This window comes from Chiloscyllium punctatum, chromosome 14, assembly GCF_047496795.1.
Source record: "Chiloscyllium punctatum isolate Juve2018m chromosome 14, sChiPun1.3, whole genome shotgun sequence".
NCBI lineage: Eukaryota > Metazoa > Chordata > Chondrichthyes > Orectolobiformes > Hemiscylliidae > Chiloscyllium > Chiloscyllium punctatum.
Genome location: NC_092752.1, coordinates 28,356,199 through 28,380,231, shown reverse-complemented (window position 1 = coordinate 28,380,231; position 24,033 = coordinate 28,356,199). Strand labels below are relative to the sequence as shown.

The 24,033-nt window shown below is 39.8% G+C and overlaps 1 protein-coding gene across 1 annotated transcript in view; it reads right to left on the bottom strand.

Annotated features, from left to right (window-relative positions):
* The window catches only part of naa15a (N-alpha-acetyltransferase 15, NatA auxiliary subunit a), a 100,166-nt gene that overhangs the window by 43,143 nt on the left and 32,990 nt on the right, over window positions 1-24,033 (bottom strand). Inside the window, exons 3-4 of the mRNA XM_072584091.1 lie at window positions 20,260-20,364; window positions 11,459-11,616 (exon numbers count right to left, since the gene is read on the bottom strand). Coding sequence (XP_072440192.1) covers window positions 11,459-11,616; window positions 20,260-20,364 — 263 coding nt within the window. The remainder of the gene's footprint in view (window positions 1-11,458; window positions 11,617-20,259; window positions 20,365-24,033) is intronic.

Genomic DNA, 24,033 nt, shown 5'->3' with positions numbered 1-24,033 from the left:
CTGCATGTGAATCCAGACCCACAGCAATGTGGTTGACTCTTTAATGACGTCTGGACAATCAAGGATAGACAATGAATATCTGTCTACCCAGTGACATCCAAAATGCCATGAATGAATGAATTAATTAAAATTTTAAAGGCTTCAAGAGACTGATGGGAAAAACATTTATAGGAAATGCAACAAATCCAGCAGCTACTGCCACAAGGGTTAAAAAAAAACAAAAACGGTTTTGCAGAGAAAATGCAACACATACTGACCAAAAGAACTGAGTCAAATATGGAAATTTACAGCCTAAAATCCCCTGGGAGAAAAATCAAACCACTAACTGCACACATTAATCTTCTGGCCATTCAGAAAAGTAAAACTATAACAAACTAGCCTGTTACCAATGCTAAGGTTATCCACACAATTGATAATATCTGTTAAGATGTAACAAATTTGGTGATGACAATGATGATCATGGATTTCCTATAAGCAAATCTATTGGTTTGGAAAAGTTTCCAGCTAGTCAATTGAGGAATCTGAATGATCTTCATTGAGGGAGAAGTCTTAATATCCAGGCTAAAATCAATGTTGCACACAAAAGTAGCTATGCCTACTGTACTTCTCAGATGACTGGGGCACACCGTTGTGACCAAATCTTTATGGGCATATGTGGAGTAATTACAATTTTTTTTTACTTTAACAATATCCCCGAAGATTTTGACAATCCAGCTGCCAACCAGTAAGTGGAAGAAAGAAAAAGGTTGATATTTTTGTTTGAGCCAGACAAGTGCATGAAATGCTCCTGAACCTGCTTGTACCAGCCAAGGTAAAGGACCTGGTGCTACTGTACATTTTGATTAAGTTTGAGCCCGGCAACACAACACCAAGCCATTAGAGATTGCAGCAAGCTATCATTTCAGAATAAGATGTCAACACCATCAAGCCACCATTTGGCCCATCAAGGCCTCTATCATTCAAACAGATCATTGCTGTTCACCATCCTCTTTGGATGTTCCCCATTATCCCATATTCCCTATGTCCTCTTGGACATTGGCTGCATCATTGAAAATGCTGTCAATTCATTGTAATTTGAGAATTTGAGAGTTTCTTTGCGGTTTAAAAAGTGAGCACATTCAAAGGAAGTAGATGACATCACAGACTGATCCCTGAAATGCCTTACTGAGTTGTCCAAGGATTTGGCAAAATAGGATGAGAAACATCAGAGAGTTAACAACCTTCAGGCATGAGGTAAATAAGCAGCAGTTGAGTATACAGAAGCCCTCAACAGACTCTAGTCTTCCCAGTGTTACAACTAAGACCTGTTGTTGGTGCTCAGACCAGTTTTAGACACTGAATTCGCCATTTGTGACGCAAAGTGTTACAGCTCCAAGCAGGTATGCCACAAGAAGTCAACCTGAAAAAAAAGATTAACTGGAGGAAGTGTCAGTCACTGGGTAGGAATGTCAAACGATAAATCTTCACCAGCCACTAATCAATCTAAAATCAGAGGCCTAAGTACTGCTCTGTAGAAATTTGCAGGGCTTCATCATTCAATTACTTATGCATGAAGCCAGGAGACTGGCATGGGTACAGTTAATTGAATTCCCAAGTTACTGTATCATGGAGGTTAAGTCAATATCAGCTGGAAAAATTACCAAGAGCCTAAAATGGAACGGTGTTGATTCCAGTCACGCACAGTAAGCAATAAGCATTTTGAAAAAAGTGAAAAATTAGATTTGGTAGCATCACTTAATTGCAGTAGGCATTTTCACGGCGAAGCAAAATTCAAGATGCGATTGATAAAAATATCCTCACTATCATTGAATTGGTTTCTCTAAATACAATGCTAATGAAGAGTTCAGAGGAATACAAGGGCAGTTCATGATACAGACATAATTGGAAATATTCAGCAACTCAAACAGCATTTTTAGAAAGACACTTTCGAGTTGAGCTGACCTTTCATCAGAACTTTGCTGTCCACAAGGTGTAGGAGCAGGACTAGGCCATTTGGCCCATCAATCCCTCTATCATTCAAACAGATCATTGCTGTTCACCATTATCCCATATTCCCTATGTCCTCTTGGACAAAAAGCAAGATTAAGAATGAAGAATGATCAAGCTTCCACATCCCTCTGGGGTAGAAAATTTCAACCAGTGATTAAATTCCTAATCTCAGTCTTAAATTTTAAAATAGTGATGGAAAAGGATAGACCAGATCGAAAAGTTGAAGTTTTAAATTGGAGAAAGGCCAATTTTGACAGTATTAGGCAAGAACTTTCGAAAGTGATTGGAGGCAGATGTTCACAGGTAAAGGGACGGCTGGAAAATGGGAAGCCTTCAGAAATGAGATAACAAGAAGTCAGAGAAAGTATATTCCTGTCAGGGTGAAAGGGAAGGCTGGTAGATACAGGGAATGCTGGATGACGAAAGAAATTGAGGGTTTGGTTAAGAAAAAGAAGGAAGCATATGTCAGGTATAGACAGGATAGATCGAGTGAATCCTTAGAAGAGTATAAAGGAAGCAGGAGTATACTTAAGAGGGAAATCAGGAGGGTAAAACGGGGATATGAGATAGCTTTGACAAATAGAATTAAGGAGAATCCAAAGGGTTTTTACAAATATATTAAGGACAAAAGGGTAACTAGGGAGAGAATAGGGCCCCTCAAACATCAGCAAGGCGGCCTTTGTGTGGAGCCACAGAAAATGGGGAAGATACTAAATGAATATTTTGCATCAGTATTTACTGTGGAAAAGGATATGGAAGATATAGACTATAGGGAAATAGATGGTGATATCTTTCAAAATGTCCAGATTACAGAGGAGGAAGTACTGGATGTCTTGAAATGGTTAAAAGTGGATAAATCCCCAGGACCTGATCAGGTGTACCCGAAAACTATGTGGGAAGCTAAAGAAGTGATTGCTGGGCCTCTTGCTGAGATATTTGTATCATCGATAGTCACAGGTGAGGTGCCGGAAGACTGGAGTTTGGCAAACGTGGTGCCACTGTTTAAGAAAGGCAGTAAAGACATGCCAGGGAACTATAGACCAGTGAGCCTGACCTTGGAGGTGGGAATCCTGAGGGAAAGGATGTACATGAATTTGGAAAGGCAAGGACCGATTCGGGATAGTCAATATGGCTTTGTGCGTGGGAAATCATGTCTCACAAATTTGATTGAGTTTTTTGATGAAGTAACAAAGATGATTGATGAGGGCAGAGTAGTAGGTGTGATCTATATGGACTTCAGTAAGGCATTCCCCATGGGAGACTGATTAGCAAGGTTAGATCTCATGGAATACATGGAGAACTAGCTCAAAAGGTAGAAGACAGAGGGTGGTGGTGGAGGGTTGTTTTTCAGACTGGAGGCCTGTAACCAGTGGAGTGCCACAAGGATCGGTGCTGGGCCCTTCACTTTTTGTCATTTACATAAATGATTTGGATGCGAGCATAAGAGGTACAGTTAGTAAGTTTGCAGATGACACCAAAATTGCAGGTGTAGTGGACAGCGAAGAGGGTTACCTCAGATTACAACAGGATCTGGACCAGATGGGTCATTGGGCTGAGAAGTGGCAGATGGAGTTTAATTCAGATAAGTGAGAGGTGCTGCATTTTGGGAAAGCAAATCTTAGCAGGACTTATACACTTAATGGTAAGGTCCAAGGGAGTGTTGCTGAACAAAGAGACCTTGGAGTGCAGTTTCATAGCTCCTGGAAAGTGGAATCTCAGGTAGCTAGGATAGTGAAGAAGGCGTTTGGTATGCTTTCCGTTATTGATCATGTATATTGAGTACAGGAATTGGGAGGTCATGTTGCGGCTGTACAGGACATTGGTTAGGCCACTGTTGGAATATTGCATGCAATTCTGGTCTCCTTCCTACCGGAAAGATGTTGTGAAACTTGAAAGGGTTCAGAAAAGATTTACAAGGATGTTGCCAGGGTTGGAGGATCTGAGCTACAGGGAGAGGCTGAACAGGCAGGGACTGTTTTCCCTGGAGCGTCGGAGGCTGAGGGGTGACCTTATAGAGGTTTACAAAATTATGAGGGGCATGGAGAGGATAAATAGACAAAGTCTTTTCCCTGGGGTCAAGGAGTCCAGAACTAGAGGGCATAGGTTTAGGGCGAGAGGGGAAAGATATAAAAGAGACCTAAGGGGCAACTTTTTCATGCAGAGGATGGTACGTGTATGGAATGAGCTGCCAGAGGAAGTGGTGGAGGCTGGTACAATTGCAACATTTAAGAGGCAGTTGGATGGGTATATAAATAGGAAAGGTTTGGAGGGATATGGGCCGGGTGCTGGCAGGTGGGACTAGATTGGGTTGGGATGTCTGGACGGGTTGGACTGAAGGGTCTGTTTCCATGCTGTACATCTCTATGACTCTAAATGACTTGACCCAAGTCCGAGATTGCATTCCTGGTTCTCAACCTACTAGCTGGGGAAACATCCTATCCATATCCACCTTATCACAATGACTTTGCAAGTTTCAATGAAATAATTTCTCATTCTTCGAAAGTCTGGAGAATACATGCCCCGTTTCTTCAATGTCTCCTGAGAAGACAATTTTACTATCCCAGAAATTAGTCAGGTAAACCTCCATTGTACTCCCACAGTGAAACTACGTTCTTCTTTAGATAAGGAGACCAAAACTCTTCATAATACCCCAGGTTCAGTCTTAACGAGATTCGATACAATTGCAGCAAAATATCTTTATTTCAGTACTCAAAGATCCTTGTAATGAAAGTCAACTTATCATTTGCATTTCTAACTGCATGCTAGACTTCATTGATGCATCAAGGAGGACTTTCTTAAATATCAACACTTCACAAATTCTCACTATTTCAGGAAAATGCAGCCTTTGTTTCTTCTACCAAACTGAATTATTTCACACTTAGTCACGTTGTACTGTCTGCCATGTTCTTGCCCATTCACTAAGCCTATCTAAATCCCTTCATTGTATTGCATCCTACCCACATGCACATTCCCACCATCTTCCAAAGTCTTACTGAACTTGAAACATTGATGCCATTTCTCCAGCAGTATATTACCCTCAATCTGTGCACTCTAATTCTGTTCACGATATATTTGTGTAGGACCTTACTAAAAGCTTTCTGAAAATCCAACATATCACAACTATTGGATCGCCTTAACATTTGTGACAAATAGCATCCTCAAAAAAACACTCCAATGGTTTGTCAAGCACGTTTTCCTATTCAGAAACCCATGTTGACCAATCACAGGGTCCAGTTATCATCTACTTTATAATAGATTCATAGGATTTCCCTATTACAGACATCAACCTCACACATCTGAAGCTCTCCATTCTCTCTTTTCCTCACTTAATTAGTGGAGTTGCATTAGTCACTTTCTAGTCTGCTGTAATGCTTCCAGGATGTGAAGATTTTAAGAAATAGGAAGAGGAGGCTGTATAGCCTTTTGGCTATTCAGTGAGCTCACAGGAGATCTATCTCAACATCTGCATTACCCCCATAAGCCTCGATGCTTTCAGTACAGAGAATTTTTTTAAAAATCAAAATACTCCCCAGATTAACCACTCTCTTGGTTGCCCCAATGGACTGATTCTGATGCCCATAATGGCTCCAGAAGATCCCGCAGATGAGAAAACATTTTTTCTGCATCTGAAATTTGAAAAATAACCACCAGTGCATCCACTATCCATTGTGTCACTTCTTCAATATTCTAGAGTGTAATTCCTCTCCTCCAGGGAATTTAACAACATTAAATCCGGATTATTTTTCAAGCACTACCTCTTAATTAATACAACTTTCATTTCTGTTCATCTGCACAAGTCTCTTGGTTCTTCAGAATTTCTAAGATATTTTCTGCATCTTTCTCTGTCGAGACAAGCAAAATAGTTTTATTGTCTAGTTGGTTGCTTAATGTATTGTTCCAAAAACCAGTACACTCTCCAGAAACTTGTCCTCCAAAGTCTGTCTTAATTAGGCATACAAATTGAATTTGCCTATTATCATGTTGCATGCAGCTCTAATGTCCTGATTTTTATTTTACCATTACTACTAAAGCTTGATATCCTATTTTAAAAAAAAAACAATGCTTCCTGTCTTTTGCTGTTTCTTAGCTTCACCTAAACTGCTTGGACATCTTGATCCTTCAAGTCTAAAATCCTTTACCATTAATATACTAATCTCAATCCTTAGCAACAGCAGTACCCCACTTCCTTTACCTTTCTCAAATAATGAATAGATCAGTCATGGTCACCCTTTAAAGTCTCTATGGTGGCAATTAAATCACATCCATCTACCTTTATTTGTAGCTTCAACAGGAAAATGCTTGATCCACTATAATGCCCATCTTAATTTCATTCACTTTCTAATTTTGCTCAGGACTTTGCTAGTTCTTGTTACCAATTTAACTTCCCTCCAATCTGAATTCCCTTTCATGATTCCATATCCCTTGCCAATCTACTTTAAACCTTCCCGAACAGTACCAGCAAATCACCCAGCAATTATTCTAGTGCCACTAACGTGCAATGCAATTATCTTGTAATGATCCTGCCAGTCCCAATTCCTGTGAAATCTGATGCCCTCCTCTTTGCATCAATTGTCCAGCTACACATTAAACTGATCAATCCTTCTGCTCCTATGCTGATTAGTACATGGGACACAGTAATCTTGAGATTACTGCTTTTGAGACTGACTTACTTTAAAACTTCCTAATTTAAAAAAAAGTTAATCTTTTCCATGCTGTTGGTACAATCTGAACTGCAACTCTAACCATTCACCCTCACACAGGGTAAACGACCGACAGTTACTCTATGACATCCCTGACCCTGGTATCAGGGAACCAACACACCATCCACATCTTTGACTACCAAAACACCTATTTGCTTCCATAATGAACCCCCTATCATTTCTAGCTTTCAACTCTGTGCACTTCTGCAAAGCTGAGCTACCTGTAGTAGCAAGGATTCGGCTTTTGCTTAGTTGCAGATTCATTGCCCTCACCGGTATCCAAAATGGAAAACGAGTTTAGCATGCAAGATTGTCCAGGAATCCCTGAGACAATGAAACAGCCTAGTGGTCAATCCACCTGCATACTCATAACAGATAATGCAACTGCCTCCGTAAATATGCTGTCCACATCGCTCTTGTGTCTCACGGGTACACAGAACAGACTTCAGCTACCTGATTTCCAAAATCCAGAGCTCAAGCTCCTGCAACTGGTAACACCTCCAACAGCTGTGTTGGTCAAGGACACATGGTGCAGCCACGATTTCCCACAAACCACAGGAGACATTGCACATGGTCAAGCTGCCCTGCCATAATTATTATTCTAATAATGAATAGTTTGGTGAGTAAAAAACTTGACAATCAAATTATTCCCTGTATACAAGTAAAAACTAGAGGTTAAGGCAGCTATAAAAAAAGAGCACTGCATTCCCTTCGTTCTCTCATGCACCAAACTCTCAATTTCATTCTGTTCAGCTACACTCTACCCAAGTTACACTTAGACCCCTACATTCATGCAACACAGTTTAAATGGGTCACCTCTGCTAAAGCTACACAACTTTTTATTTCAGCTGCTCTTTATTGGAGAGCTTGGTTTCTAGTTGCCAGCTGAGGGAAGAACGAACAAAAAAAAAAGGATGAGAACATTGTCTCAAGCAGAACACAATGATTTGGCACTAGATCAACTGCAAGAATATGGTGATTACAAGGTAACCATAAATCAGGACATCACTGACCCCTTTTCACACCACTGCCAGGAAGCCAAATCTTTTCAAAAGTTAACTCTGACAAATGCCCATCTGGCATTTGTATTACTCGAGTCTAAATCATAAATGATCACCAATGTACACAAGTCTTTTGCAGGTTATGGGCTGCCATTTTGTATGTCTTCAGTCACCAAAATTTTCCAGTTTGATTAACCAAACTTTGCAAGGAATTCAGGGTCTGGTACTTGGGATGACAGTTTATTTCAGCTCCAACAGGCGCACCCATATTAACAGACTGAAAGAGGTGCTCCAATGTTCATATGACTTATTCAGTTGAATTGAAGGCACACAAATGTGAAATGCTTCAAATACCTGTACAGTACTTGAGTCATAGGGTAATCAATTATGAGTTAAATCCTACCAAGAATAAGATTCAAGCTATGATGTGCTACACCTTTGAAACATTTTAGTTCAGATCATTTTTGAGCTAAGTAAATTATTGCAGTAAATTCATACCAGATTTGGCAACACTATTGCATCCGTTGAATCATCAAGGAATGCTGTTCTATGCACTTTGATGAAAGAGTATGACAATGCTGAATTTGTATAAAAGTCAATGTGCATAGGGAACAAGGCTGACACATTACACTGTTTTCAAAGAAATTAAGCTAAATATGCTGCTTCTCAACATGGAGTAGGTGCAGCAAAGTTTCATGAACAGGATAGTGTAGAGGAGAGACCAACTTTATTTGCAGGTGCCATGACAAAATTGTGCTCAGAATGTGAAATATTGTCCTTGAACTTTGGACAAAGAAATTTCATAAATATTTGTATGATCGTAGCTTAAGAATTTAAACTAACCATAAATCAATGACAGCCTTGTGGAATCCAAAGTCTCCAGTACCCACATTAGCTGCACCTTAGTGCAGAGATGGGGTTTGATTTTCGCTGCTGTAAGTCTAATATTAAATATAGATGATCATGCAGACCCAAGAGAAAAGATACATTTTTTCTTTTCATACCTAGATCAGTTGGTAGTCACAGCAAATAGCATTGGTAGAGTAACTTGCAGCACCCTGGGTTGACAAGAGTGGATGACTGTATCACAAATGGATAGCAAAGACAGACCCTGGGATGTAGGAACCAGGTCATTGTTATGCGAAAAAATGAGCTGTCAGATAGTTGTGTTCGTGTCATGTGGGGAGCCAGAGTTATAACTCCTGAAAAGTACAGATTGCAGTTGCTATGTTGATCAAGCAGATTATAATTAGGAAAGTGCTTAAGAAAGATGAATGAGAAGCAATCTTTGGTAACGATATCCCATAAGGCCATGGTAAAATACAATGAAACACTGCAGTACACATCAAGCCATAGAAAAGCTGCTGCTCTTGACACCTTTAGAACAGAAATGGCTGCCTACGTGTGATAGATCTGTACATAGGTTTTACAGACTTTGAAGAGCAAAAGATATTTATGATAATAGATAAGCCATGTGAAAGGGTCAAGGAGCTTCTGATGAATGAAATGACAAATTGTAAAATATCCAGATTTCTATTAGTTCACTGCTTACATGTTGCCAGAAAAGATTTTATTTGACAACAGACCTCAGCTTTAAGAGTTTGCACAATTATAGATGAACAGAGTAGAAAATAACAGAGTTCCATCATATCAGCCAGCTTCCAATGAGCCAGCAGGGCAGAGAGTACAAACAGTCAAGCTTGCTTGTTAAACAAATGCTAGGTAAAAATCTGACAACAAAAAAATGCAGGTCATCACTGGATAACAAATCATTCTTTCCTTTACCCATCACAATAGACCTCAATATTACAAGTGACAGAACACTAACTGAATCAGTTTTAAGGAAAAAACCTAGAATGAAGCTTTCCATTAGCAATGCCACATTTTCTCGATCCTAGTCCTATCATGATTCTCTTCAGGTCTTGATCGTTTCTGTTCAGGTCAGAAACCGTCAGACAGAGTCATGAGAGGGATACAGTGAGTGAAAGAAGACACATTGAGTCAAAACTTTTAGTCTTGGACTCATTACAAACAAAATGCAAGAAATCAGCATTAGAAGGTAATAGCAGAAGAGAGCAATGATTAATTGGACCAAAGTTGGCACGGCGATGCTGTAGAAACTATTTATTGATTCAATTAACTGATTAAATTCAAACTAGGCAAGTGACTCTAATTGGTTAGAGTGCTGCCTCACAGAAACAGTAGGGATTGGATGTGTCCACTGCCCTTTCCTCAGTGAAAACAAGGCAGTGTGGTTATATTCCTTTTACACAGCAAAAGCAGAATGCTGTGTGTTAATAAATATAGTTTCAAGCATATACAAATGAATCACTGAGACTTTAAAAGTATGTATTTTAATATAATTGTAATTCTAACTGTTGATCTTCAATTGATTTCCAGTATAATTGGTGCAGTCAAGACTATTTGGTACAAGTCGTCAACTGCACAATCACATCTAAAGACACAATGTTATGTATGAATTTTGAAAGCACAGGCTAGTTAAGCACAATCAGCAGTCAAACAAACCTGCTGTTTGGCTGTTCACAAGTCACTGGGAAGCATGAGCTACATACCTTTCAGAAATCTGAAGTTGAACCAAGTTAGAACACACAAGTGATTTAAATGGCTACCAAGAAGGGGTGCAAAAACATATGGCCCTCACACACATTTGGTCAACATGCTTGCCAGCCGAAAGGTTACATTTGTATGTGCTTGTCAAGTTTCAACTTCAGAAGTTTATGAAAATGAAGTGAGCTCTGAAGAATCAAACAAGTCTGATGAATCAGAAAGTTGGGATAGAAGTACAGAACCAATAGTTACACCAATGCAAGGAATGCCAGAAACCAGCTTAAATCCATGTCAGAAATGAACAGACATGTTTGATGAAGTCAACAACTCAATTGTACGTCTAGGTCAAAATCAGTTGGAGGAACTGCCTCAGTTCAATTTGGTGTAGGGATTTTCCACAGTTAAGGAGACAGTAACTTTTTTGGAATAGAATATCAGTAATTAAGTGATTAATGAATAAGTAAAAAGGACTAAGATTGTGTGGAACTTTAAAACAGAACACAACTTTCCCACTAGAGGAAGGAATGTTATAGCCCCCTCATGTGGCCATTTATCTAAATATAAATGACAAAACTAGATTAAATTGGTCTGCTACTGACCCATATTGTTTATATGATTGTGTGTAAATTTATGCTACTAACCATAACTTAAATTGTTAATTTTATCATACAATTTAATATACATCAGATCGAGCCTGTAAACCATGCAGCTGTAGAAAACTATGTAAAAAAACTCAATACAGTTTTTCGTCACAATAAAAGCATTTTCATGCAGTCAACATCAGTAAGATTAAATTTGTTTGCAGAGTATCAATTGATTTAAACTGGCTCGCAGAAAAGCCAGTAACCTATCCCCAAGTTTAAAAGTACTAGTTGAATTGTACGTTAGGATCTCATGAACAATAATGTGGATTCATATCAAGTGGATCTACAGACCTTTTTCCTTGAAAACATGGAGGCAAGAAGAGACATCAATATAACACAGTTGTACAACTATCTATTTTCAATGCACATCACAAAGATGGTACTTTCTAAACATCTTAGAGGTATTACAGTAACGATGCCATGCCTTTTTAACTCAGACAGGAAGTTAGCAGTCTTGAACATAAATTCTGCGGCAGGAAAACTACATTTATAGTGCGTTTGTCACTTAAACATTTCTGCACCCGGTTGGACAAACAAGATGTGAAGTAGTACTCACCCTGTAGCCCTCAAGGTCCCGCATTTGAATTTGTAGAAGGGAAAGGTCTCTTAAAATCTGAAGATTGTCTTTGTCCCATTTTAGCGCATTCCGGTAGCATTTGATGGCTTCATCGTATTTCTTATCTGATCTCTGAAGGAGACCATAAACGTGCCAGCCTGTGCCATAGTCAAGAAAAACAGCATCTGCAATTTTCATGAGTTCCTACCTACTTACAAAGATTTCATACTACTACATAGTTTAACATAACTTTACGTGGATATAATTTCCCTCTGATACAAGATCCCTCTCAGGTTTTATAATACTACTACTTCAAGATAATGAGTACTAAAGGCAACAATGTCTTAAACTGCAAAAGGAAACAGCATCAGGAGTACTAAGTATGAGCAAAAGTAACAGCATTCTATTATTAAATAGTGACAAAACAATGTATTAGAGGCTAGTGCAACATGAAAAAGCAATGTTATTAGAGGCTAGTGACTGCGTTTGGTAATCTAGAATGATTTTAACAAATTGTATCATGAACAGCAATCAGGTTACAATGATCTGCAATATTAGCACTTACTACAGCTGTATCAGCACCCTGCAAGTAATGATAGTCAATTTGGAAACAACCAGTAGCTCATTCTCACAACCAGCAGTTACTATTTGTCCTTGGTGGAAAAGATTTGTTGGATATTGAATTTAAGATAAAACTCAATTTTCAACACATGAACTATGCAAAACAAAATACAGCTGTGAACAGCCCAAGGTTTGTTTAAAATGATGGCTTCTCAGGAGAGTATAGGACTAACTGCTGGTATTGTAACTGACTCTATTGTAATGAGAGGTATGTCAGGTTTTAAACAAATAATTGTAATACAGGACGCTCCAGTCTGGGGCACAGACAGATGCTTCAGTGGCCATCAGTGAGACATCAGGATGGTGTGTTATCTCTCTGATGTCAGGGTTAAGGTTGCCTCGGACAAGGTGCAGAATATTCTGAAAATGGAGTGGCCAGCAGGAGGTTGTGCACTTTGTACCAGTGCCATGTAGTAATGACAGTAGGATTACAAAGATAGAGCAGATGAATGCATGGTTGAGAAGCTGGTGCAAGGGAAAACGATACACATTTCTGGATGATTGTGATCTCTTTGGGGTAGAAATGACCTGAATTGGAAGGGAGACAATATCACCGTGTCAGCCCAGCAAGTCCACACCGACCCCCTGAAAAGTATCCCACCCAGACCCATTCCCCTACCCTATTACTCTACACTTATCCCTGACTAATGCACCAAAGCTACTCACCCCTGAACATTGTGGGCAATTTAGCATGGCCAATTTACCTAACCTGCACATCTTTGTGATTGTGGGAGGAAACCAGAGCACCCGAAGGAAACCCATGCATAGCCCGGGAGAATGTCTTTGTGGAGTTTGCACAATCACCCGAGGCTGGAATCAAACCTGGGTCCCTGGTGTTGTGAGACAGCAGTACTAACCACTGAGCCACCATGCCTCCCACTCGAACCTAACAGGGGAATTTGCTAGTGCTACTCAGGAGGCTTTAAATGAATTGGGGAAGGATGAGAGAGAGATCAAAAGCGAGAGTGAGAAAAGCATAAAGGCTGAGGTTGGTTCAGTAGATAAGGGGAGCAAGACTAATAGTAAAGGCAACTAAGAGTTTGGCAGAGAATGAGGTTTGACTGATAAATGAAACTGCATTTACTTCAACGCAAGAGGCCTGGCAGATAAGGCAGATGAACTTGGGTCTGGGATATCATAGCTATTACAGAAATGTGGCTCAGAACTGACAACTGAATGTTTTGGGGTATAGGAAGGATAGAAAGGGAGATGAGAGAGGAAGGGAGTGGCGCCTTTGGATAGGGAGAACATCACGGCTGTACTTAGGGAGGATATTCATGGAAGATCATCCAGTGAAGTTATATGGGTGGAACCTAAAAATAAGAAAGGATGATTATCTTGTTGGCACGTATTATAGGCCCCCCAAATAGTCAGCAGGAAATTGAGAAGCAAATGAGTAAAGAGATTGCAGATATCTGAGAGGAAAATAGGGTTGAAATGGTCGGAAATTTTAACTTTCCAAACTGGGACTGTCATAGTGTTAAGGGCTTGGATGGACAGGAATTTGTTAAGTGCACAAGATTCAGTCTGTGGATATACCTACCAGAGTGGGAGCATTACTTGAACTTTCTGTTGGGAAATAAGGTATGGCAAGTGACTGAGGTGTCAGTGAGGGAGCACTTTATGGCAAGTGATCATAATTCTATTAGTTTTAAATAGTTATCGGAAAGGATAGGACTGAAGAAGTAGTTAACGCTCTCAATTTCAGCAAGGCGAATTGAGACTATTCATAGGTAAAGGGATGGTTGGAAAGTGAGAGGCCTTCACAAGTGAGCAAATAAGGGTTCAGAGACTGTGTCTTCCTGTTAGAGTGAAGGGCTAGGCTGGGAAGTATAGGGAATGATGGATGACCAGAAAAATGGAGGCTCTGGTCAACATAAAGGAAGAAAAATATATCAGGTATAAATTGCTGGGAGAAAGTGAATCCCCAGAAAATTATAAGAGTTGTAGGAGTATACTTAAGAAGGAAATCAGGAGGACAAAAAGGGGACATGAGACAGCTTTGGCAAATAGAGTTAAGGAGAATCCAAAGAGATTCTACAAGTAGACTAAGGGCAAAAGAGCAATTAGGGAGAGAATAGGGCCCCTTAAAAATCAATGTGGCTGTCTATGTGTGAAATCATAGGAGATGGATGAGATACTCAACAAATATTTTACACTCGTATTTACTGTGCAGAAGGACAAGGAAACTAGGGAATTTGGGAAATAAACAGTGATGTCTTAAAAAGAGTTCAAATTACACAAGAGGTGGTACTAGAGGTCTTAAAACGCACAAAAGGTATATAAATCCCTGGGACCTGATCAGATGCTACCCAGAACTTTGAGGGAAGCTAGGGAAAAGATTGCTGGACCCCTTGCTAAGATAGTTGTATCACTGATAGCCATGGCTGAGGTATTGGAAGACTGGAAGTTGGCCATTTGGTGCCATTATTTTAGACAGGCTGTAAGGTAAAGCCAGGAACTATACACCAGTGAATCTTACCTCAGTGGTGTGTAAATTATTGGAGAGGATTCTGAGGGACAGCATTTATACGCATTTGGAAAGGCAAGGGATAGTCAGCATGACTGTGCGTGGGGAATCATGTCTCACTAACTTGACTGAATTTTTTTTGAAGGTGTGAGAAAGAAGATTGAAGGCAGCAGAGGGATACATGTTGTCTATACGGACTTCAGCAAAGCATTTGATAAAGCTCGGCATGGTAGACTCGTTAGCAAGGTTAGGTCACATGGAATCCGTGGGGAGTTAGCCAATTGGATACTAAATTGGCTTCCTCTTACGTAGAACATAGGTGGTAGTTGAGGGCTATTTTTCGGAATAGAGACCTGTGATCAGCTTAACCCACAAGGATTGGTGCTTTGTCATTTTGTGTAAATGATTTGGATGTGAACAAGAGGTATGGTTAGTAAGTTTGCAGATGACACCAAAATGGGTGGCGTAATGGACAGGGAAGAGTACAAGAGGGCCTTAATCAGATGGGCCAAGGAATGGCAGATGGAAATTTAATTTAGATCAATGTGAGGTGTTGCATTTTGGTACGGTAAACCGGGGCAGAAAGTACACAGTAGATTTTGAGAAGATTTGTAGCTCAGGTTGAGTTTCTGGATGTAGGTTTGCTCGCCGAGCTGGAAGGCTCCACCTCAGCAAGCAACCCAGTATACAATAAATGCTAAGGCCCTGGGAAATGTTGCTGAACAAAGAGTCGAAGGGGTGCAGGTGCACAGTTCCTGGAAAATGGAGTCATAGGTAGGCAAGGTGCTGAAGGCAGCCTTTGGCACACTTACCTTCACTGGTTATAACACTGAGTATCGGATTGGGAATAATGTTGCGGCTATACAGGACATTGGTTGGGCCACTTTTGGAATACTGTGGGAAATTCTAATCACCTTTCTACAGGAAGTTTGTTGTTAAACTTGACAGAGTGCAGAAAGTATTTACAACGATGTTGTCAGGACAGGCTGAATAGGCTGGGGCTATTCTCCCTGGAGCATCAGAGGCTGAGGGGTGACCAAGTAGACGTCTACAAAATCATGAAAGGTACAGATAGGGAGAATAGCCATGGTCTTTTTCCTGGGTTGGGGGTCCCAAAACTAGAGGGCACAGGTTTATGACGAGAAGGATATTGTTTAAAAAAGATGTGAGAAGTACCTTTTCACACAGAGGATGGTGCTATATGCAACTAGCTCCCAGAAGAAGTAGTGGAGATGATACAATTACAACATTTCAAGGGCACCTGGATGGATATATTAATAGGAAAAGTTTGGGGGTATATCGGCTAAATGCTAACAAATTGGTCGAGGTTAGATTGGGAGGTCTGGTCAGCACAGATGATTTGGACGAAGAGTCAAGGGCACGGACAGACCTTATGTCATTAACATTGAACAATGTCAGCCAGAATGGCTCGCCTATAAAATAACAGCTCTTCACACCAATATACTGTAACACCACCAAGAAATTTGCTTATTTGAGTTCACAACAATAAAAGTAAAGCTTGAAAAAAAAAAGCACAAAAAATGGGTTAATTTTGATATTACTTGGGATGCAAGCATTTGATGTTTAATTGTAGCAATACCTATTATTATAAACAGGAATGGTGGCCTCATCATGGCTAACAAGGAAAATTATGAATAGTATTAGTTCCAAAGAAGGAACATTTGAATTGGCCAAAAGATGATCTGAGGATTGGTAGCAGTTTAAGATTGAAGCAAAGAAGAACGGGAGTGTTTAGGAGGCATGAGGAAGAGTATGAGTGTAAGCTTGTGGTGAACATATAAACTGAGCACAAAAGATTCACAAGTATGTGAAGAGAAAAAGATTAGTTTAGAAAATGTACATCCCTTACAGTCAGAAATAAAATAAATTGTAATGAGACTCGCAGGTAATGTCTCAAAAATGTTTGGGAACAAAGGGTTTGTAAGAGGAAGGAAATCAGTATTAGAAGGAAAATGGTGTTGGGGAAATTAGATTAGATTAAATTCTCTACAGTATGGAAACAGGCCCTTCAGTCCAATGAGTCCACAGTGACCCTCCGAAGAGTAACCAACCCAGATCCATTCCGACCCGATAATTACCCTTGACTAATGCACCTAACACTACGGGCAGTTTAGCATGGCCAACTCACCTGACCTGCACATCTTTAGATTTGGGAGGAAACCCAAGCAGACATGGGGAGAATGTGCAAATTCTACACAGGCAGTCGTCTGAGGTGAGAATTGAACCCAGGTCCCTGGAACTGTGAGGCAGCAATGCTAACCACTGAGCCATGACAGCAAACTCCAATAAACCCCAGGGCTCAATGATCTACATCGCAGTGTAGTAAAGAAGTGGCTCTAGAAACAGTGGATGCAATGTTGGTCATCTTCCAAGATTCTACATACTCTGGAACAATTTCTACAGATTAGAGGGGTTGCACACATTTATAAGGTGAAAATACTAGAGTCCATTGTAAAAGACTTAACAGTAGTTGACTTTGAAAGAATGACAGGATCAGACACAGTCAGCATGGATTTACAAACAGGAAATCATACTGGATAATTCCAGTAAAATCTTTCAAGGATATAAATAATAAGTTGATGGGGAAAGCATGGATGTGGTCTACATGGACTTTGAGAAAGCTTGCAATATGTTCCTACACAAGAGGTTAGCGTGTAAAATTAAAACATTTGGGATTGCAGGTAGTATACTGATATGAGTACCACCTGATAAAGGAGTAGCGCTCCAAAAGCTAGTGCTTCCAATTAAACCTGTTGGACTATAACCTGGTGTTGTGTGATTTTTAACTTTACATGGGTAGAGAACTGTTTGGCAGACAGGAAACAGGGTAGGAACAAATGAGTCTTTTTGTGGTAGTGGGCAGTGACTAGCAAGATTAGTGATATTCATAACCTATACTAATTATTTAGATAAGAGAACTGAAAGTCACATTTCCAGGTTTGCCGATGACAAAAACTGGGTGGAAGGGTGAACTGTGAGGAAAATAGAGATGATTCTATATGATTGCACAAGTTGAATGACTGGGAAAATGAATTGCAGGCTAGGTACACAGGAATCCAGATTATCTACCATTCGATTATCCGAATTTTGGATTATCCGAACAAGACTGCAAAGTCTTGACGCTTGGGGCTAAACTGTGTTGTGGCATTTGATTATCTGAACGAAGTACCCCCCTCCCGTGTCCTTCGAATAATCAAGGTTCTTCTGCATAATGTGGATAAATGTGAGATATCTGAAATGGCAAGAGGTTGGAAAAGAAAGATGCAACAAGATTTGGGTGCCGTTGTACATCAGTCATTGAAAGTAAACGTGCAGGTGCAAGAGGCTGTGAAGGCAGCAAATGGTATGCTGGCCTTCATAATGAGAGGATTAGAGTACAGGAACAGGGATGTCATGCAGCAACTGTACACAGCAATGATGAAACCACAATTGGAGTAGTGCGTGTAGTTTTGGTCTCCCTATTTTAGGAAGGATGTTCTGGCTATGAAGGGAACGCAACAAGCATTTACTCCCGAGATGGCAGGAATTCCATATGGACAAAGCCTGGATCAGTTAGGACCATGCTGACTGAAGTTTAGAAGAATAAGGGCTGGATCTGATAGAAATCTTTAAAATACAAATTCAGATGCCATTTAAATGTTGCAATTGTACTAGACTCCACCAATTCCTCTGGCAGCTCATTCCATTCATATACCACCCTCAGTGAAAAGCTTGCCCCTTAGGTTTCTCCTCTCACCCTAAACCTACACCCTCCCGTTCTGGACTCCCCCACCCCAGGGAAAAGACTTGTCTATTTACCCGATCCATGCCCCTCATAATTTTATAAACCTCTATAAAGTCACCCCTCAACCTCCGACGCTCCAGGGAAAACAGCCCTAGCCCTATTCAACCTCTCCCTATAGCTCAAATCTTCTAACCCTGGCAACATGCTTGTAAATCTTTTCTGAACCCTTTCAAGTTTCACAACAACTTTCCGAGAGAGGGTAAATACAGAAATAATTGTTCCTGATGACCAGGAATCCAGAACCAGGGATCATAGAATGAGGATATGGGCTGGTCCATTCAGAACTGAAAAGAAGAAAAATCTCTTCACTCAAGAGAGTGGTGCTAGAGTGGAATTCTCTGCCACAGAAAGCAATGGAGGCCAAAACACAATGTTTTAAGAAAGAGCTAGATATTGTTTTTAGGGTTAGAGGGATCAAAGGGAATGGAGTTATAGAGAGAGGTTGGATAGGCTGGTAGGTTTTTACCTGGACATAGGAGGCTGAGGGGTGACCTTATAGACGCTTTGCGATTTTTAAGAGGATTTGTGGTTCAGGTTGCAAGTTTTCTTGTTCAGCTCGCAGGTTTGTTTTCAGATGTTTCGTCACTATGCTCGGTAACATAATCAATGAGCCTTCGGTGAAGCGCTGACGTTCTCTCCCACTGTCTGTGTATGTGCGTCTTGAGGTCTCTCTTGAGGTGGGTGATATCATTTCCAGTTCTTTTTCTCAGCATTTGGTAAATGGGGTCCAAATTGATGTGTTTATTAATGGTGCTCCGATTTGGCCTCTCGGAATTCCCATGCGTGTCTCTGTTTAGCCTGTCCTAGGATGGATGTATTGTCCACGTAGAGGCTTATAAAATTATGAGGTGCACAGATAACATGAATAGCCAAGGTATTTTCCCCCTGGTAGGAGAGTCCAAAACCAGAAGGTATAGCTTTAAAGTGAAAGGCGAAACCCTTAAAAGGGGCCTAAGGGACACCTTTTTCACAGAGAGTGGTGGATATACAGAACAAGCTGCCAGAGGAAAATGGTAGAGGTAAGTACAGCTACGACACTTAAAAGATATTTGGACAAACACATGGATAGATAAGGTTTAGAGGGATATGGGCAAAATGCAGACAAATGGGACTAGTTCAGTTAAGGAAACTTTGTCGGCTTGGACGAGTTGGGCCGAAAGCTGTTTCCATGCTGTATGACTCTATGGAAGAAATTGTGGTGTAGACTCAAAGGCTAATTCCTGCTCCATTTTCTAGGTTTCTACATTTTTGACCAGTGTATTAAATTTAGAAAGGATTAAACAGCAAGGTGATTTTGAAAAAAAATCTTGGGAGGAAAATACTCATTCTATATAAACTTGACAGAACAGGTTCAAGTAACCATTCAACCCTTCAAAGTAGCTCTGACAAGATCAGGATTAGAAACAGGCGAAGGCCACAATTTTAACTTGGTGACATTTGGGTAGTTACATAAATCAGAAAATAAGATGGTGAGACTGGACAAACCAGAACATGACGACAGCCCAAATGGGCACTTCTGTTCCACGAGAAGATTAAACACTTTGGCAGCCCTTTTGGATTTCAATTTACTTGATTATGTCCACAAAAGAACCCAAAGACCTGTATCTAATGAATAGCTGAATTTTACAATCATGGGTGTCAGTTATCACAGTTGGCTGGACAGCTGGCTTGAGAAACAGCAACAGGTTCAACTCCCTCACTGAAGGTCATCAGGATGGTCCCACTTTCTTGACACCCCCAGCACACCCAACCCTCTAGTCAGAGGCATGGTGACCTTCAGATTTAACCAACTCCAGTAGTCTCTTGCCTTCTAACGAGAAAACAGTGAGAATATTCTCTAAGACTGCAGCAACAATCAATCATTATCTCCTCTACTCTTGGCAAAAAATGACTGAAAAAGGATACAGACATGACTCTTCAGATCATTGCGAAGGCCTCGCCGCACATACTCATATGCTTCTTCCTTTTTCCCCAAGCAGTTTAGAGTCAAACCCTTCATCGCCAGGGTCTCTGCAAAATTAAAGTGTACTGAATATGTCACCACTGATTTGACAATTTTATTATAAGATCACAGGTGTGCTATGATTTAAATTATAGTTCTGATTGCCAAACCTAACAGGAATTCAGTTTAAGCATTTCTTCTGATATTCCTTACCAGTATTTATTTTTTACTTGATACATACAGATCTGGAATGTATTAGCAAGCTTTCCTCAAGTTTTTGTTCCTCTTAAGTTAAAGAAAATTGACCTTCAATTGTTCCTTCTGCACATTTTATGGTCTGCATCTCTTGCTGATATGCATCAGACAAGAATGATAATAATTATATCACTTACAGAATAACTGATCGCGTCTAACTCAGATTTTCGTCAAAACTAAAATTCACGATGCATGCAATATTAAGTGTTTATAACAGGATCATACTTAGGCATACGCCCGAAATGTCAATTCTCCAGCTCCTCGGATGCTCCCTGACATGCTGTGCCTTTCCAGCACCACATACTTGACTCTGATCTCTAGCACCTGCAGTCCTCACTTTCTCCATACTTGTATACAGTAGTTTTGTTAGAAAGAAAACATTGACAGTAATAACTATACACTCTAGGCATTAACAATCACGCAAGATTGTGACAAATTATCATTTGGCAATTATCTGTAATTCTGACTAACTCCTTGGCATAAGGAATTTGTAATCTCCAAAATGAATAAAAACAATGCGAAGCACTTCTATCATTTCTTGCTGGTATTACGTTTATCTTCTTTTCTGCCCCAACTGATAACCTTATGGTTCACTTGGCTCAGAGTTACAGCAGGTGAAGCTTTTGTTCTTTAGCTCATCAAGGGAGCAGATCTTCAACAAATGAAGGACACTATCAGCCTCATTACTATTACTTTTTACTAATTTCACAATGATAACAGTGAAATCACAACAGCACTGAACAATTTTATTCCAAGTACATTTAAACACAGCTTCAAAATAACTGTCAACCTACTTAGGTACATTATAGGAGAGAAAGCTATTGTGCTTCATAGCTGTACTTTCAGACCTAACAGATCTTTATATCAGGCTAACACAGGTCAATTAGTACTCTCAGTGAAAGAATAGTTCAGACTTTACTATTAATTAAAGATTAATATAACAAAAATGAAATATACCATATCCTAATAAAAGAGCAGCTTCCACCTCACTAAGAACTTAGGGAATAGGTCTGTTTGAAACAAGGACCCTATACAGGCTTTCACTTCGTTCTCTCTGCCCAGTCCACCACAACAACCATGTGCAGAATATCTCTCGTTTGTGGAGATCAAAAGATTGCAGCAATGGAAAGTTAAACTCAAAGCTCAATTCATAACTTAGCAATAAGTAGAAAGCCCCATCCAAGAACCAAATCAAATAGGCCTATCATTTAGATGAGGTACTTGCTCCATCTTTCAGGGAGAAGTGGCTTTGTATCCTCCATTTCTAGTTCAAAGATGCTGAAGCCAGCTGGTGTACCTTTACTGACCTGAACATTTTTGCACAGATCAAATGTTGAGCCTAGCAAAATTAGTGCTCTGTCTAAAAAAACAACACAGAAGTATAACATTATAAAATTAGTGATGGAAATACGCAGAAGTCAGTATTTCTCTGCAAAGAGAAAAGAATGGCTGACATTTCCTCAAAATTCTAAGTACATATCCCTAGAGTCTACTGTTGGATTATTCACTTAGTGTTTATATTTATGGAATCAGAAGGAGGCCACCAAAGTACATGCAACTTGGCTACGGCACTGATTGTGTTCAGCAAACAAAAACTTGAATGTCAATTAAAGCCAGGGTTTAATCACAAACCTACTGAAATAACAGATGTGAATTTTGCTTTCCAACAACTAGAGCACAGTTTAACAAGTTAATTTTGGATAATTTCTGTAAAATTGTAAATGAAATGTTTCTAAGTTCCAACTGTACAATGGAATCAGTTGTTGATCATCTTAGTGCGTTGGGAGGATCAGATGAATACATTTTTCACCATCTTGGATGACTGCAGAGCTGCTGACCTTAAAATCAAAAGAAAGCTAGACTGTTTAAACACAAAAAGTGGAACAAACAGCTCCATTATCATACTGTACAGAGAGACAATAGTAAAAACCTAAATATTACTTTGTAGGACATGATAAATTGTGATTCATTTCAAACTGAAATTACATTTAAACCAGGTAGTTAGAACAGCTTTCAAAGCACTAACTATTACATAACTGACAGCAATTCATCAACTAGTTATGTGTAAAACAGTTGGGCCACAAACATCCCAGATCCAACGATCAAGGCAGGGATAGTAGTACTTGGGTTTGTTGATTATGATGGATATATAGCAACCTCACTGGTAAATGCATGCAAATAGATATCTGGTGGTACAGAATCTGCCTGGTTAGTGCTAGGAGCAAGAATTACATGAATAAACTCATGACCAAGTGCAAGTACTTAACTTCTTCTCCTCCTACTGACAAACCATGTTCCTCCCACACACAAAGACCCTTCCAAACTACCACCCACACCCACTTAATGGAGTGCCAATCAAGAAACAAATAAAATGCAAATCAAATGGCACAGAAAATATATGTTAAGTGTTTAGTTCAACACAATAAATCAGGTGAATAATTAGACAAATGTTCAATGATGAATAGAAATGTCCACTGTTACAATGGACACGAGAACTTCGTGGAATATTGGGTGTTATGGCAAACATTACAGTACAAAATGCCAAACCATAACAGTAGCCCTATATAAAATCTTACTAATAACAGTCTTGGGCTCTATTCCATGAGAAGTCAAGAGGATCTATCACAGAATCATAGAATCCCTGTAGTGTGGAAAGAGGAAATTCGGAAAGTCTGCACTGATCCTCTGACCCCAGCATCACCAACTCTCCACCCATCCCACTAATATATCCCCATAATCTTGCATTTACCACTGCTAACCCACCTAACATGCACTACAGGGCAACTTTTTTTTTAGCTTGGCCAATCCACCTAACCTGTACATCTTTGGACTGTGGGAGGAAACCAGAGCACCTGGCAGAAACCCACGCAGGTACAGGTGGAACACGCTGACTCCACACAGAGCCACCAAAGGATGGAATTGAAACTGGGCCCCTGGTGCTGTGAGGCAGAAGTGCTAACTACTAAACAACTGTGCTACCCTGGAACACCAATTTTGTACTTGATATATTAATATTCCAATGATAATTTGAAAATGGAAATAGATGTGAGATTCGTATGACAGCAGGAAACTTTTGGTTTTATAACAGATCTTACCATTGTGGAATGCACTTCTAGTGTTTAGTGTCTGAAGGAAGGAGTCATGACTTTTAAATAGGTTATGTAGATAATTGAAAGAAAGGGAATAAATAAATCTCAGTAAAAGACTGGAATTCAAGATTAAAACTGCTGCTCATGTGAGGGAAAACGCACTGGTGAGCTGAATTGAATTATAAAATAGATCAAGGCCATTGGGTCTCTATATTTTGGAACGTATTGGAAACAGGAAAAGACTCCAGTTTAACCAACCTTTAATTTTTTTCATGTTTGTATTTTATAGGTTGAAAGTAGAAAGGTCAGAAAATATGTCATGCATTCCACTTTTAACAATATCAATAAAATATCAGCAAGCTACCAGTGTTACAGGTAAAAATGCTGCAGATT